This window comes from Phasianus colchicus, chromosome 21, assembly GCF_987193195.1.
Source record: "Phasianus colchicus chromosome 21, bPhaCol1.hap1.1, whole genome shotgun sequence".
NCBI lineage: Eukaryota > Metazoa > Chordata > Aves > Galliformes > Phasianidae > Phasianus > Phasianus colchicus.
The window spans coordinates 8,723,836-8,740,854 of NC_143456.1; the positions used below are offsets into that span (position 1 = coordinate 8,723,836).

The 17,019-nt window shown below is 39.0% G+C and overlaps 1 protein-coding gene across 17 annotated transcripts in view; it reads right to left on the reverse strand.

The window, feature by feature from the left end:
* The window catches only part of BCAS3 (BCAS3 microtubule associated cell migration factor), a 304,411-nt gene that overhangs the window by 281,020 nt on the left and 6,372 nt on the right, over positions 1-17,019 (reverse strand). For all 17 annotated transcript variants that reach the window (XM_090122759.1, XM_090122758.1, XM_090122765.1 and 14 more), the window contains exons 5-7: positions 16,576-16,682; positions 7,246-7,327; positions 55-127 (exon numbers count right to left, since the gene is read on the reverse strand). In XM_090122759.1, coding sequence (XP_089978885.1) covers positions 55-127; positions 7,246-7,327; positions 16,576-16,682 — 262 coding nt within the window. The remainder of the gene's footprint in view (positions 1-54; positions 128-7,245; positions 7,328-16,575; positions 16,683-17,019) is intronic.

The following is a 17,019-nucleotide window of genomic DNA, read 5'->3' on the forward strand; positions in this document are numbered from 1 at the left end:
TTCAGATGACATTACAATCTTCATACAAATTCATTCACAAAAAAATATTCTTACCCTGAAGATCCAATGCTTTTGCACACACCAAGGAGAGGCCGCTTCTCCGAGAAATTGTCACATTTCTGAGCACCTAATGAAAGAGAAAGCAAAAAGAAAAAGCAAGTCACCATACATCGTTTGTGCCACCTTTCATAGTACCTGTGCACTGGGGCTGGGAGGCAATATACTGGAGAATTTTAATATATAATGCAAAACTTGACAGCCTGTGCAAGATTAGTAATAGAAATATAAACAACAGGCAGAGCAACGAACAGTGGGAGAGCTGTTTTTGAGAAGACAGTAATGAGTAACAAAAGGAGTAGCACAACATGGCCAGGATTTCGGAGTTGTTTTCTATTTTTACCAGTTGGGGTAAAGAATTCTGTAACTGTACGAAATGACAAGTAACATCTGCTAACTATTCATTGTTTAACAGAAGTTGTCTGAAAGAAGACTGTCACCAGCTCTGTGTGGGTTTCCCACACTGGTTTCCCATCTACTCTACTGAGGTGTAAGTGGAATATAGGAGAGTTAACCATAAGTATGCAGTGGAGGAGCAGACACCCTCACGTTTCTCTGTTACAAGGCAGGCTGCTGCATCTGCCCTGAACAGGGCCATGCTGACACCCCACATCACACATCTCAGAAAATACGGGATTGAATTCCAAGCAGTCATGGCACCAAGCAACTTCAGCTTCTGAGCAGGCAACCTGCCTGCCCCAGGTGACAGCACACCCAACCTAAGGTACCCAGGAGCAGAGCTTCACCAAATACAGCTGGCACAGCTCTGCCTGCATGTTTGACACCAGAGGTGGGCAGCTGCTCTTAGACCATGACTCCAGAGCTGTCATACTGTTAAATATGCTGCTATTCTTACAAGGGGACTTAAAAAGTTTTGGAAACTTCATCTTACCGATAAGGAAATATAAACAAAACAGAGTACAAAACATATCTTCGTAACAAAGTTTCACTAAATTCCAGGGTATGTTTACATCTGACTTGAAAAACAGAAATAGGCAACACCATCACCAGAGAATTTCTTCCAGTTTCTTTCAGCCTTTGCCTTTTCAATTACCTGTCTGTATCTCTATCTGTAGGTGTGGACCTTTTTTTTTTTGGGTCTTCATTATACATCAGACCTTTTGATCTACAAAGCATATTAGTGTTCCAAACTAATTCCCAGATACTGGTGTAGCTGCACCAAATCAATTATTCAGAAAGGCATAACAATTAACAATATACATTTTCACATAACAGTCTCTGTTAATTATTAATAACTCAGGTACATGCAATTAATTTGTAACTGTCCAGAACTCTCATCTACACAAGGAGAAGGCGTCCCTCCTACACACTGGGGTATTTACAAAGTTAAATGGGTCACATCAATAATTTCACCACCAACAATAGCTTTACAAGCAACCCAAAACAGCCAAACATATTTTCCTTTTATTCCTATTATTTCCAGGTCTTTCATGAGTCATACCTGTACTGCATGTACTGACCTGTGAATTGATAAATGAAACATACAGTCTTCTTAAGAATCTGGCAACCAATTTGTTTACTGTGATACCATTACCGGCCCAACTCCGTTTGTTTCTGCTCACCTTGCTGCTCTCCAGCCTTCATGGAGAAATGCTGACAAATGCTGACTACTGGGAGCGCCGACATTGATTTAAGTGGACAAAGGAGTTTACCTGAAGCATTTAACTACATTTTCTTTTTTCTTTTCTTTTTTTTAAACTAGGATATATTAGACAGGCAAATTCCTGTTTATTAATGGTCTGGTTCTAAGCTAAACAACAAGGAAGAGGGATGAAGGGTAAGAAAGGTGGCCATGAACACAGAGAAACAACAGCACAAGAACAGCAATACCAGTTCTAATGCCCACAGAACAGCTTTGCAAAATTTGCACAACAGGTGCAGGAACTCCCGTTTCAGTCTGCAATGACCAAAGCCCTCATTTTTTAAAAATGCATTTTCTACCTTAACTATATACTTTTGAAATGTAAACATTAATACTCCAGGAAAGGATCATTATTTTGAGGACTCTGCAGGGCATTAAATCAGGTTAATAGCAGTTCTGTTCATGAGATTGCAAAAAGCACCACGTGCTGCTCTCTGCGGCGCTTAATGGAGTCAGCAAACCCATTCAGTTCAGGGCTGGAATTTAATCTTCCAAGTTGTGGTGGATTAATTTTTATTTGTAAAATTGTGTTTATTTGCATGTGCAATGCACTGAGGCTGTACACACCTGCTGCACACAGTGTTTAACCCAATGCAGCAGGATGATTGAAATGAAAAGCAGCTAGCTAAATCCCTCAAATACAAAAAGTATTGAAATCCTGTTGCAAAGTCTTTTTCTTAAACTCCTTTTATTCTAAATCCTTTTAATTCTGTCATATAACACTACAGCATTTATAAAAAAGCTGGAAATCCTGACAAATCACACAATTAAAGTAATGAAAACTGTTTTTTTTTTCCTGCTAAACAGGCACCACTGTATCTACAGCTCCATTTAGATAAATCATCTCTATGTGCTTTATTTAAAAAAAAAATTCAGTTCAGTTCGTGTACTTGAAGCTGAACACAAACAATATCTGCAGCTAGATGTCATTTCATCCAGATCAACATTTAGAACTTAAAGTCAAAAGTTTATCCAAATGTAAGCTCCAAGCAGCTCATGTACTATGCTTGTGATGGGAGTGTGAGCAGCCATCCCACCCCCTGGGCCTGCCCAGCCCCTCAGTAATGCTAATAGCAGCAATACCTGTGATGAAAATAAAAAGAAACCTCCTTGCTTTTCATAGGTGCTCAAAAGTCAATTAAAAACTGTGAAAAGCACCCTTGTTCCCTTCAGCAAGTAATTCCCTACTTAGAAGTCAAATTCTGACCTATTTAGCAATAGCATACATGCATGATGGAGTCTTTTTTTCTGGTAAGAGATTCCAGTGATTGAGACAATTCAACAACACAGAGCATCTCCTGTTCAATCAGATTCTTTTTAGTTCTGCCAATTGAGAATTGGTTTGCATTTCCAGTCCTGCCCCACATCAGCAGTACCTGGGAATGCAGGAAGCCACATGGATGGCACTCACTGCCTATGGCTTTCACTCCCTATTTTGCTCCTTCCATTCAGCAGAAGGAAAAAAGGGGCTGTGACTGCAGCCCTCATCCCAGTCCTTCAGGTGCTCCTTTAGGACCTCTGTTCCAGACTACATCACTGTATCTCCCTCTACTTCCAGCATCACCCAAATACTTCAAGCATCAGCACACCTCCCCAGTACCTGCAGCAGCAGATCTGCTTCCCACATCCCCCTGACATTATCACCCTACAGCCCCCTGCCTCTCCAGCTGAATGTCAGCACCCATCACTAATAAGCTACAGTGGTTCAAAATTCAGCATCAACATCAAAGATTTTGGTCAAAGAGGCAGAGCTGCACACACTGATAAAAATTTGTTTTTGTCTTCTTCTGCAAAACACAACGGCTTTATTGTTGGACAACTAAGTCCATTCTGCATGAAAAAATAAAAGACGACTGTGAAACATTTGTTAGAGATCAAAGTTTCAAGAGTCATACATTAATTGAAGACAGATGGGAGTATTTCATTTGATCGAATCCTGCTTGAAAAAATTAAAAACCACAGCAGTGTAACATGGTGAAGGTTTCAGGTCTGCTGGCCTAAAGGATCAATGCAATGTGATCAGAACTGAAATGGGAGTGTGTGGGTGAGTCCACACAGCTCCAGAGAAATCAGCATTTCCAAATGCTGTGTAATTCTTCCCAAAGGCATCTATAAAAAGGGTTACTTCCTCTGCTTCAGAACTCTGTTCTGTAATTTCTGTAATCCACCAACATTAACATTCATTACACCATAACAATATATGTAACAGTTAAAAAACAGCCAAACTTGAACACACACCTGCATGACCCAATTACACCAACATAAACCCAGCTACAAATTGCTACTGCCTGTTCAACTCGTAGGAGTAGTTCCTCCACCATACGTCCTATGCAATTATTTTGGCCTTCTAGGACTTAAAACCACCAAGCCACCCAAGTGGCTGAACATCTCTAAGACTCACATCTGCATTCCCTTAGAAAGCAACCTCACTATTATAGTTCTTTTAAGTCTACCTGCACATAAAGTTGAGTCAGCTTTTGAGGTTCAAATTTTATTTTAACAAAATCAAATATGTAAGCAGTACGCAGCAGAGATCAATCTGCTGAATTTGAACTTTTACTGCTTTAGATTTTGAACTGCAAAGCTAGTCTGTGTCCTAACTAATTGTAGTTTTTCATGCTAATTCTAGTCTTCAAATCTTTGTCCATAAGGTTCCCTTTGGTCACAGCTCTTTCAGACAATACCTCTGATTTATTTTTTCTGTCCTTTCTTAGCTCTATTTTTCTGTCTTATCGGCCAACTTGACCAAACCATCAACTCATTGCAAAATGTAGGACTATGGTATCACCTTTTCTGAAAGTGGCATAATCTAGATTAGGGCAGTAAATTAATTTAGTTCACTGGAGGGATTTATTTTCATAATGCTGAGACACAGAAATAGGCTTTTACAGATGACGACCGACCTGAACTTCAATACACAAACCTGTCATCACGTACACTTGAACCATGAATTGCCACACATGCTGCCATTCCAGTACTAGGCTTTGGACTTCCCTTACTAAGAAGCACCATTTTCTTGATTGACTTTTAAGCTAAACAAGTCTATCCTAATAAACAGAACAGCACAAGGCATAAAGCCGGTAGTTGGCCAAGATGTTTTAAAGTGACCTCAGTTAAAGAAAGAAAATGGCAGACCACAGCACTTCAGAAAGCAATACTAGTTCAAAAAAGTTAAAATATATATATTTTTAAATGCTGGAAAAGTTTTGGAACTCTTTTTTTTAAATGACTTCTTTAGCCAAAGAACATACAACATAAAGCAAATGTCATTTGTAAGTTGTCACAGAAATGCTAATAAAAAACAAACAAGCAAATGAAAAAGAAAAACCAACCAACCACAAGGCAGATCAAGGAATACTCAAGTCAGAAACCTCACCAACATACAAACTTAGTATCACAGCAACCCTACAATTCCTACTCATAAAATCAGTTACCCCAGGAAGACAAGAACAGCAACATCCAGAGAAAGAGGTGAGAAATTAGAAAAGATGTTGAACAAAGGCTACGAATAACCAGGTCAGCATGGCTAATATCAAATTCACACTGTACTTGTTGTCATTTTTATTATTAATGATGTCCACCCTCTGATCCTCACTGTCGACAGCAACAGACACAACCAATTCTGGAAAATACCATCTCTGATGATCCCTTCTGCCCAGCCTTGCCCTGCACTTGCCCCCTAAAGACTGTTTGCATGCTGTTCTTTTTCTGTGATAGTGCAAGCATCTCATTCACAATAAAAACAAAGAGTTTACAATGATCAAATACAACATTATAAAATTTTTAATAGTTGTTATCTCACTATAAGAAGAAATATAAAGTCTTCCCAGAGTCAGTGGGATTCTTGTATACTTCGAATCATTGATCAAAAATGTTTTTCATCTGCACAAATGACAAAAGCCCTTCCCTTTCCCCCAGCCATCACATCCTTTGCTGCCTCGCGATCAGGCAACCTGTGCCCAGTGCAACGGAAGAAAGAGGTTGGAGACAATCACCTAGAACACAGTATTACTGCAGAATCATGGAAAAGGCTGAACGTAGCAACTGCTACATCCAATTACTTATGCTTTAGGCACCTCAAGGGTGAACCTCAGGGGAATCAGAAACAGAAATTCTCTCACAATTCCTGACCCCAAATTTTGTGGGTGATATATAGCAGGTCCGCAGAGAAGAGTAAGAGTAATGCGTTTTCCAGCATTATTTACAGCAAGCTCTCAATTCTTTATGGACATCCTCTCCAGGATGCAGCCCAGTCACACGCAGTTACACCAGTGCTGCAATGCAGGGCAGGATCAGGCCTCCTGCTTTGTTATCTCAGAGCACCTGCAGGGCTGCAGCCAGGCCACAGCAGTCCCAGGAGCCACCAAGCTGCCCAGCATGGCACAGAGCCTCACCCAGCACTGCTGGACCCAAGCTGGCAGCATGCAAGGCCAGCAAAGGCACTGCCCATGCTGCAGCTACCAGGAGTGCCTGTAACCTGTTATATCAGATCGGCAGCCTCCTTTGCAATAAGCCTGCATGAAATAACTCTCTTGAAACAACGCTTCATTATGCTGTGAAGCACATGATGCAGCAGAGAATCTAACATCAAAAGACTACAGTATTTTAACAGAATAGTTGACAAACTATTAAGTTCTGCTACTGTAAAGCCACCACGTTAAAACCATAAGCTTTCCTTTCACACCTGGGAATGAGTTCCTTATCACAAACTAAGATCTGTTTCTAGGAATGTGCCAAATCCATCCACCCAGAGAGCCCCACTTTCAATAATTCCCTTTTTACAGCTTTACAGTAAAATAGCGCTTCAGCCTACTGATAATAATCAGCTTCTCCTTTACAAATTCCTTTTATTTTGAATCATTAAAGCTCATGTGTTAGTTATCTAAGGCCTCTTATTACAGCTTTACTTTTATCTGATTCCAAATAGTGGTCAATGATACATTCATGTACTTTCAATCAAAGATTTATTTAAACCAAGCTATGTAAAAAGAGACCAAAAAATGTTTTTAAAAGGTTTAATTTAATATGAGCTAATTTGAATAGTTTTCTAATGTAACAAATATCATTGTCAAATGCTAAATATATGCCATTTAGAGAAAGAAAAAGAGTAAGAAAGTGCAACTTACTAGACTGAAAGTCAAAAAGCACTATTTTGCCATCAGGAAAAAAAAAGAGCTTGTAGGTACTTTGATTACTTCAATCCCATCAACACCTCTTTTTTCCTCCTTTGAGAAGGAAGAGGCACAGACATCCATCATGCAGTGACAAACATCAGCAAATAATCATAGCTCGACAGAAATTATGCAGTGCTCCTACAAACAACTCAGAAGGCACATAAAGCTTGTAAATTATTTTAAACAACTTTAGCCCATAATAAATTTTAACTCTTGCCTAGAGACAACACTGTGTTCTTTATAAAGCACCACCTTTAATAAAAGCGTCCAGTATATTCTCCTGCTCAAGCAAAAATTAGATAACATAATTAAACATAATGGATTATTTTGAGCCATTTATAGTATACTTACTGATTTGTGGAGCTGGTAAGATCCGTGCAGCTCGAACTGGACCATGGCGGACAGAAAAGAGTTCCTGAGCTTCACCACTAATCTGCAAAACATACAGAATGTACAATGTAAAAAAAACATATATACACATATAAAAATACACATGCACACACACACATATATAAAATACATTCCCCATAAAAAACTGTTCTTTTCCATAGTCAGCTCTCTCAAAATCAAACTGCCGTACAGACATCTTTTCTGAAACATTCAACACTCAAACAATGAGAACACAAATAACAGTTAGGAAGCCACAGTCGTGTGAAAAATAAACTGGATTCCCACTAAGCTACTGAATACTGAAATCTGCATCCTAATTAGGGGGGCTGCTGTTTTATTAAACAGGTAAAACTCTTTAGAGCATAAGCACTGAATGTAATAGACACATACTGAAAACAGACAGGATTTTCAAGGGAAGAAACCACCGAGGCAGAAGTTTAGTTCAGAAATATTCCAAAATTTCTTTTCTCCCTCCAACAAGTGATATCTCATAGGGGCAGGATAATGACACATCCACCCAACAAGCTTTCCAATGTGCAATTTTCCTTGAAAAACTGACAAATCCAGCTTTGTGATTTGTTTCTTTGGTAACACAATAACATCAGAGTAAACATCTCTAATCTAGCACAACAAAACCATACTAGCATATTACAGTCACTCAACCAACTTTCTTAGCTGACTTTTGATACAAAAATCCTATTTGTTGGACTTGCTTTAGATGAACAGCAGCTTTGGTGATATGAAAGGCTCAGATCAGAGGAACAAGAAGTATGCCAGACATGGTGCAATTTGTATTGTCTCTTTCCCCTTACTGAACAATTTCCATTCGTAATCAACTAAGCTGAATCAAAATTTAACAGTACATGGTAAGTAGGCAGGTGGTTCTTACCAACTACCCACGATTTCACTGAACATGAGTATATCCTGGAAGCCTTCAGTAACTTCATTAACTTCAGTAACACTCCATAGGAACAAAGACAGCCTGCCCCTAGAAACACGGGTCTTGTGTGTGAACGAGATTCAGTATGCCTCCATATTTTAGAAGAGACTAGACTCAGGAGGTACACATGTATGGAACACAGCATTTGTTCTGCACGGTGTGTGCTTAAAATAAAAAAAAAAAACTCTACTAAAAGCCAGTGAAGCCAGTGATGAAGAGTGGCAAATACTGGCAATAGAAGTTCAGAGAATTTGATATATACATATATTCCATATTCACCAGGTGTGAAAATTATGTTTCATAATTGTAGAAGGATCAAACTAATTAAGTTTGTCACTAAAAGCAATCTTGAAAAGATTAAATCAGAGGTAGTTAAGAAAAATGTCCAGACTTCCTCCAGTGGTCAGTCAGAATGCATTTTCATAACTGCCTGGTAATGGATCCAATGCAGAATGTCAAACTTGAGGAAAATGGCAAACATAATGAAGTTCATTTCCAAACAACCAACAACTTAAAACAGACAGAAGGAGGCTAAGAACGTAGCAAACATGTTGGATAGAGTCTTGCCAAGCAAGCAGCTTAGAGTATCAGAAATGAACACAATTTGAAACAAGGTTCTTAGGAATTACTTAACTATAAATCCAAGTCTCTCTTTGAAATGCCATTTCAAAGCTGTTCCCATTTCTTTCTGCACTTCAGCTCACACATTCAAAAAGTTAACATACTGCTACTGTTTGACAACAAACCCAAAGCACAGTGCCCCAGGCCTTCAGCTCAACACCAAGCTGAACTCCTTACCAACACTGCTTTAGATGACAGGGGCAGAAGGAAGCTCACCCCACTCAAGCACATCTTCCCTAAGAATATCCTGAAAACACTATTGATACAGAGATGATTGACTATTCCGTAACAGCTAAGTAAACACAGTAAGCCACAGCACAGCCCAATAAGCTTGGGGAAATACCTTTCTTTGCCATTCCAGATTTTGCATGCATCTAGCAGTTTCACACCAGTGTCAATTAGCATCAATGACAGGATTAGAATTATTCCTGATGGACAAAACAGCTTTAAAACTGTAATCAATATGAGAACTAATCCCTTAGTCTACCTATTCTGCTCTTATTTTATGAGGCTGATATTGGTATCATCACACTGCTCCCTCAGTGAGCAGCAGCACCTGAACAACACACAACCCTGTAGCACCCCAGCTTCTGCAAAACCAGGTTGAATTCTGGCTCTGGGACAGCCAGAGGTTCTGCTCTGAGTACCTCACTGATCAGATCCTAGATCAGATATAGAAAATAAGATCAGAAATCAACTCACTAAAGGCTTGTTTATCATTTTTAACTGATCACGAGTTTGAAATGTGGGTGAGGGAAGCACCTCTGCATCCAGAGAATACAACTCTGAGAAAAGTAGAGCACAGCAAAGCAGAAAATGAGAGAGATGAAAAGAACAGGTTTTCTGTTCATTGGAACGCAGCAGCACAAGGAAAGAAGAAAGGAGGAAATGAAGAAAAAGAAAAATAGAAGGCTTTGGAACTATTATTATTGGCAATTAAAGGTTTTTTCCCCAAAATCATGAAAATGCTGTTTCACATGTGTACGCACATCAATGGCTATGAATGAAAACAAGAGGGAAAAGAACTAGCATAACAAAAGCACGGAATAAGTGATTCATATAAAATAATCTAACTCAATTCAGCCCCTTCCTTTTTAAGTATGCTAGCACACTCCAATCTGCTTCAAATACAGTTATAGTCCCAAAAGTAAGATACACTAAGACAGCCAAAACTGCTTAACCAAGTTACTGCCCTTAAAAATACTGAAGTCCAGAAAGCAGGTTTATTTAACCTGTGGATGCCAAGACCTGGCAGAGCTTAAAGATGAAATTTTCACAGAAAGGCCTGAAAACATATAAATACAAATGAAGTTTCTTTGTACCTTAACACATAACACCAAAATTTGAGTCAGTTCTTTTCATGGACATAATTTTTACTGTTTAGTAATTAATATTCATCACTTGAAAGAAAACTACTTCACTATTTTCTACTGGTAGAAACAACAGAAAAAAAATGAACAGACCAACCAAAGCCATGAGACTCAGCTGGTGACAAAGGTTATAAGTATTTAGCTCCTAACTCAGCATCGTTGCTGCAGTGCAACAAGTCCTTCCCTCTCAGTGCACAGGGCCTTTCCCCAAGGAAGAGGACACTGTGCGTACGTTAAAGTTCAGGTGGGCTCAGTCATCAGTATAGTTTGCATACTCAGCATGTTATACAGGGTGCCAAAAAAGAGGATGTTTTAAGACAAGCCCTAACTGTAGACTGAGCAATGAAAATTCAAGATGCCACCCAATTCCTGACATCTCCTTTGTTCAGAAAAAGTCATACTAAAAGGCAGCAAAAGAGATGAGAAATCTGCACATCACACCACAACACGGATCAGTTTTTAACATCACTTCTTAGGAATCTATCATAAAGTAACCATTTGTAAGGTTTCACTTTTATTTTTTAATCTTATGTCCTTACCTGTTCTACAGGAACAGGAAATCCTGGAAGCCATTGGACTTCACTGTATGCCATGAGCTATGAAGTACCTGGTTGTCCCTTTGGTTTGCAGGCCACCGAAAAACACACTAAGGCTTTAGAGGTCAAGATTTTCTTTGATATGCAATTAATTTATTTTTTTTTTTAAACATTCCCTGCAGAAGCTTCTGCTATTTGCAGTCTTACACATTTCAGAATTAACTGCAGTTAATGCTAACACCATTTATATAAAACACCCTTTGTTGTATATAAAACATAGAACACAATTACCATTGTTGAGGCCACACGTATCACTCTTGGCTGAAAGCAGCATCTTCAGGGCTGAGAGATTTTGTATTCTGATCTTCCTGCCTCTTCAGGCCTTACCTCATTGCTGGGACAGCTGACAATGACAGCCAACCTGTCCCTCAAACAGGACACTTACTGCACTAACAATCAAAGCACGACAAATAACTACGTTCAGCATATGCCAAACACTGCTGAATGGCCAACAGCTTTGTCACTGCCACGTTGGGCAAGATGTGGGCTGGCAAGTCTAAGGTAAAAGGCTCCACATCCCTCATTACCAGACCCTTGAGCCACACAGTCTCATAACCATAGACAAAATATAAATAGACTTCACGAACTGAAAACAGAGCTTTAAATTCTTCAAAAAGCACCTGTGAAGAAAGTAGGCTGTGGCTGCCATTTTGGATTTCATCCAGCTAAGTAGCGAGTCCCTGTGGCAGCTTTCAAAGCTCTTGAAAGTTTTTCTTTCCCATTCCACAAGCCAAGAATATTTCCAAACAGGTTTCAAGAATTGAATATTATGCTATAAAAGCAGCATCAGGCACTCATTCTGTAGAAGAGTGGATCCAAGATGATGGCTCCAAGCTGGTCCGATAGCACATTTCAGCTTCTGCAGCGCCCAGTATCAGACCACAAGCCACAGACCTACGTGGGAGGCAGCAAGCAAAGAACACTGCGAGCTAAAACACAGCCCTTAATGAAGCCTTCATCGCTCACTTCCAATCAGGACAGATTGGAAGAGCAAAATAAACCCTCTCCTCTACGTGCAACTACTGCTTAAAACACAACCTACCAGAAATCTGGAGCACTGCTTAATTTTTTACAGCAGAGCTTTACTGTTTGGAGCACACCAGTTTGCACCCATTAAGAAAAAAAATAAGAACAAAGAAAGTTTTGTTCACACTAAGGGTAACTAACAATTTTCAACCATAGAAAATGGTTTTCACTTGGTGAAAATAGCCAAACATACACCAAACAGAAGCAAAGTTTGAAAGCTCTTGCTTAAACTACTGTGCAACAGTGGAAAAGTAAACTGATAACATATTAATAAAATGTCACAAGGCACAGGAAGGATCAGCATCAATTTGTTTGTTGTTTTGGTGCTGTTTTAAATTCCAGATATATACCTTTAATACAGCAATATAACCTGCTAATAAGCAATGACTGAAACTACCACAAACTAGTGCTGGACATAATCCTGCTGGGATAGAGCCCTGCTGGTCATCTTGCTGAGAGAGTGAGAAAGAACCTAAAATAAAGAATTCTTATTTCAGTTTAGGAATTGAAGCAATCGCCCTTCTCATTCAGAACATCTGATTATCTATAAATTATGAGAACTTTGATGTGCAGTGTTACACAAGTCTACTCAAGTGACCAAACTGCATCTATCATTTAAAATTATGACAATACAAATTGAATTTAAAAAGCACTGAAAGCTCAGTAATGGTTACAGTGTCCTCAATACTCTCATTTTATTTGTCATACATTTCAAGGAGCTTTAGCACAATCAGACTGCAGGCTCCCTGTGAAATCCTAGTTTGGGAGATAGTTCTTGTTTCTTTTTAATAGCTTCATTTCTGCACAAAGACAGGAATAGCACAAACAATATTGGGCACAGGCAGGACGTGGGTACAAACTGCACCTGTGAGCCTTCATCCCAGCTTTGACCCCACCTAAGGACAGCTCCATGAAATGCTGCTTGGTCTCTTTCGACACCTCCCTTTGCAGCACTCTCAAGTTCTTTGCATGTGCTTTCCTTTTTCTCCCACAAATGCAGGTTATGAAATAAATGAACAACCACCATCAGATTTGCAGTCACTTAATGAGTGTAAAAACAGAAAATTCCTTAATTTCTCACAGCTTGCTGTACATACAGCTGCCATTATTATCAGAGTTCCCGTTGGCATTTTCTGCTTTATTCAACCTGAGCTTCATAGCTGGGCTTTTGTTTTGTTTTTTAATTGTAATATGAACCATTACGTTTCAATGATTTTCTACTTCTGAAACTTCCAGCGTACAATGAAAAAAAAATTATCTGCCACAAAAGCAGCCAACATGAGTTTCGCTGAGCAGGAACATCTAGAACAGATACTTGGAAACCACATTAGGCAACAACCAGTTCCAACTGTATTTGAAACATGAAACTGGGGCGAGAGAAAAACAAAGTCCAAATAAAACAATAAAGTACACGGCACAATTATCAAATAGGAACTTCTACTCATACTTTTGTATATTCCCAGATTTCTCCCCACTCAGTGAGGCATATTTTAAGAGCACTTTTAACCTTCCCACCCCCATTTCAAAACAAAGATCAAAGAAAAGTCGCTTGGATGGACACCTTCCGCTTCTTATGCAATACAGATTGAGACTCTGCACTTCAAAACCCCAGCCGTTACTTCAGCACCCAGCAGTCCAAACATCATTCCAGCCCTTTGAAGCAGCCCTAATGGTATCTTCCATTTGCAAGTAACACTTCTGTAGTCAAAGATCTTACTCCAAGGAGATGTTAATGTGAAAGCACTCAGACTGCAAAGAGCCACACACTCCTGGAGGCAGCCTGCGAGGTGTTCAGAAGTCAATGTAACACCATTACGGCGAGTGTCAGCTTAGGAGCTGTCATAAACACTTCATAATCACTCAGACACAAACCGGGCTGCCTGCAACACATTATTTTATTAAGTGCTGAATAGAGGCTCAATTGTATGAATAAATAGCACAATGCTACAGATAATAGCCTCACTGAGGAGATTTTCAGAGAAATGTCAAATTGTTGCTTTTTCAGACTGAAAGGTTTTTAAACTACGGAGATTCTATTTTATTCTTAATAACTGGAATAATGTTGTGTAATAATGAGCTCAGCACTCAGCAAGATCAAAAAGAAAAGATACATTTGTATAGTACCAAAGGGCTGTCAAATACACCTTAACTATTAAGTCAGCTGCTCAACTGCCAGATTTTCTTTTACTTGGACTAAGTAAGGAAAAAATAGATGGAGGAACACAAGCATGGATAAATACGGGCTGTGTTACCTCCAAGCTTATCAGATAAGATAAGATCTGAGAAGATATTTAAAAACTGATGTCAAAGACTATCAATCTGAGAAGCTATCCAAGTCTGTGCTACTAACAGCGGATCCATTCCAGCTCTGGCATTACACCAACACATACGAACCACAGCACTGCACAAGACGACGCTTCCCCCTTCGGATGCATTTTCCCAATTTCTCAGGTTAAACAAACAAGGGCTGACAAAGCAACGTGCTGTCTCTGCAGCTCACATTTCTAAGATGGATGGTACAGTATTTCCATAGTTGCAAATTTCTTTCATTTCATCAGACTTCCCCCCACTCATGAAAAACACCTCTGCAAAAAATGAACTACAGTAAGTTTCTTGCAATTTCATTTTCTTTATTCCTCCTAAAAGAAGAAACACAATCAAAATGTAGAAGTTATGAAGAAATAAAACACACTGGAAAATACAACCTGGCTGCACTGACCAGCAGCCCTCCTGCAAAAGGTCCCATCAGGCATCCTGTCACCTCACTTGTGGCTTATTCAGATACAAGAAAAAAGAAAAAAAAGGCCTTTCCCACTGAGAAACATGAGTAAGTTACCCTGTGCTGCCTACCTGTCAGGACCTGGGAGTACACTTACTCCACATGAGTCAGGATAAATGTGAAGTGATCCAGCTCCTCATCTGTTAGTAAGATCCATCAAATCATTTCATGCTTAATGCAGTAAACCATGGGGTAAGAGCTCAAATGCAGGCAGTTAATGTAAAACAGGTTACATTGAGGTAATGTGTTCATGTATCAAAGAAATGAGATGCACTGCTTCTTTCACTCTTGCTTTCTTTATACCTGTAAGATGCCACCTCACGGTGAATTTCTCAGGAGCACTGATACAGATAGCTTTCACAAATACACGCTTCCATTTTGACACAGGAAGCCACTTAGGAGGGATGCACAGAACTCTCACCTAACCACAAAGTAGGGGCACGCACATAAAGTAAAAAATTGCCTATGACTGCCAGATACAGAGCTCTTCTGATCACACAACGGCCAGAACAAGCTCAGTGCCAACACAGTGCATCCCATCCATTTTTCAGAAAACACGTGGGCAAGAATACTTCAGCAGGACCAACAAAGGTGTTCTGCACAAGTTCTTTAGCTTAAATCTAAGTGACTGCTCACTGTCTTTTATCTAATCAACTTGCAGCGTAACTCTGAGTACTGCTCAAGTTCTGTTTCCCCTCTTAGCTCGGTATCTTACTGACACCTAATGTTTGTTTTCTGTAACACACTTTGAAGAACAAAGCAATGCGTTTCTGAACCATGCTAATAGCCTGTTCCATGATCTGTACATTATTTAAAAACTGATCAGTGTTCAAAACGTTGTGGAAAACTAACTTTGTACTGTAAAATAATTTTTAGCATTCAAATTAACTCTAGTAGAAGGCAAAATTCCAAAATAAAGCCAGGAAAATCAGATTTAGCCACAATTTCTCAAGACATCTAAGCAGATAGAAGTTCCTAAATTACACTTTACTGCTGGTAGTATATGAGGCCCTTCTTCCTATTAAATCCCCCCTTAAATGCAAAAGCTCAGCTGTTTTTTCTTCTTCAGCTCCAGCTAATAACATGCAAAATGAAGAGGGGAAAAAGCCAGCTCTCCCACACCCCAGAAAACTCAATTAGACATGCCTATTTTTTAGTGTACAAAATAAGAGCATTTTCTGTTTTACCATCTAAACTACTGGTATACAAACCTTTTTTACACAGCAAACCATTACATACTACAGAAATATATGTATTTCAGAAAGGCCTTACATTTTATGAAGAGAAAGAACTCCATCCTCACTACATTATTTTGAAGGACAAGGTGTTATGAGCGATATTTTTTTTTTAAGTTAAGAATTTTATGACCTACTGTATTAAACTTTATTCTATAGTTCAAGAAATTTGGGAGAAATTCCCCAAATTAAGACCATGTGCTCATAAACCATTCTGAAACACAAACTGCAGGGTGTGGATGACAGCATAAAATCAAACCCATATGCACACATAGACTTTAATAAAATTAAAATTGCAAATCATGTACATGACAAACACTGTGATTGTAAAATACCATTAATACTGTCATACTTGCATTCCCGGGACAAACAAATTCCTTTCATATTTTTCCATCCTCTTTTCCTATCCCTAAATTAAAAAGATTTGTCTGTCCAGCATATAAACCATTGCACAAAGCCAGATGCTGCTCCCAATTAGATTCTGAAAATTTACCCAAAAAATCATTTGTAAAAAACGCTCAGATCTGAGAGTATATGAATTTCAAAGTTTGATCTACGCTCAGTATGCACCTTAAGACAGGCACATTACATGCACATCATATCATAGTGATGGTAAACACTGGCTCTAACCACTCTAACAGGAAAAATTAAAATCTTAAGGTAATAGCACACCATTACAAACAAAAGCACTTCTGTCAAAGAAGAGCAGTTAGCTGGTACTTACAGGTATGCTCCAGACTTGCATTCCATCACTGTATCCGATCATTAGCAGTAACGGTGGCTCATTCCCAGTGCTGTGTATTTCATGGAACTCCATATTCCTTGATGTATCTAAATTGGGTTTAAAGAGCAAAGCCACTGGTTAACAGGTTGGGACCAATCACGGTTATTACCAGCTAAACTAGATGGTGTTTCCCCAGTCAATGTTTCTGCTCTTGTAATTAAAGGCAAAGCAATGTGGTTTATATTTTTTATGCTGAAACAACACTGAGATGCATTCTTTTAGGCAAGATTCATTGAAATTTCACAGAGAAGTTAGAGAGCATTAGAATGGAAAACAGTGGAGGAAAATATCCTTCATTAAACAAGAGTCATCACAAAATACACCTAGAACTTCTGTAACTCTCCTGTGATTAACAAAACACAGCAAATCTTTAAAATGGAGAAA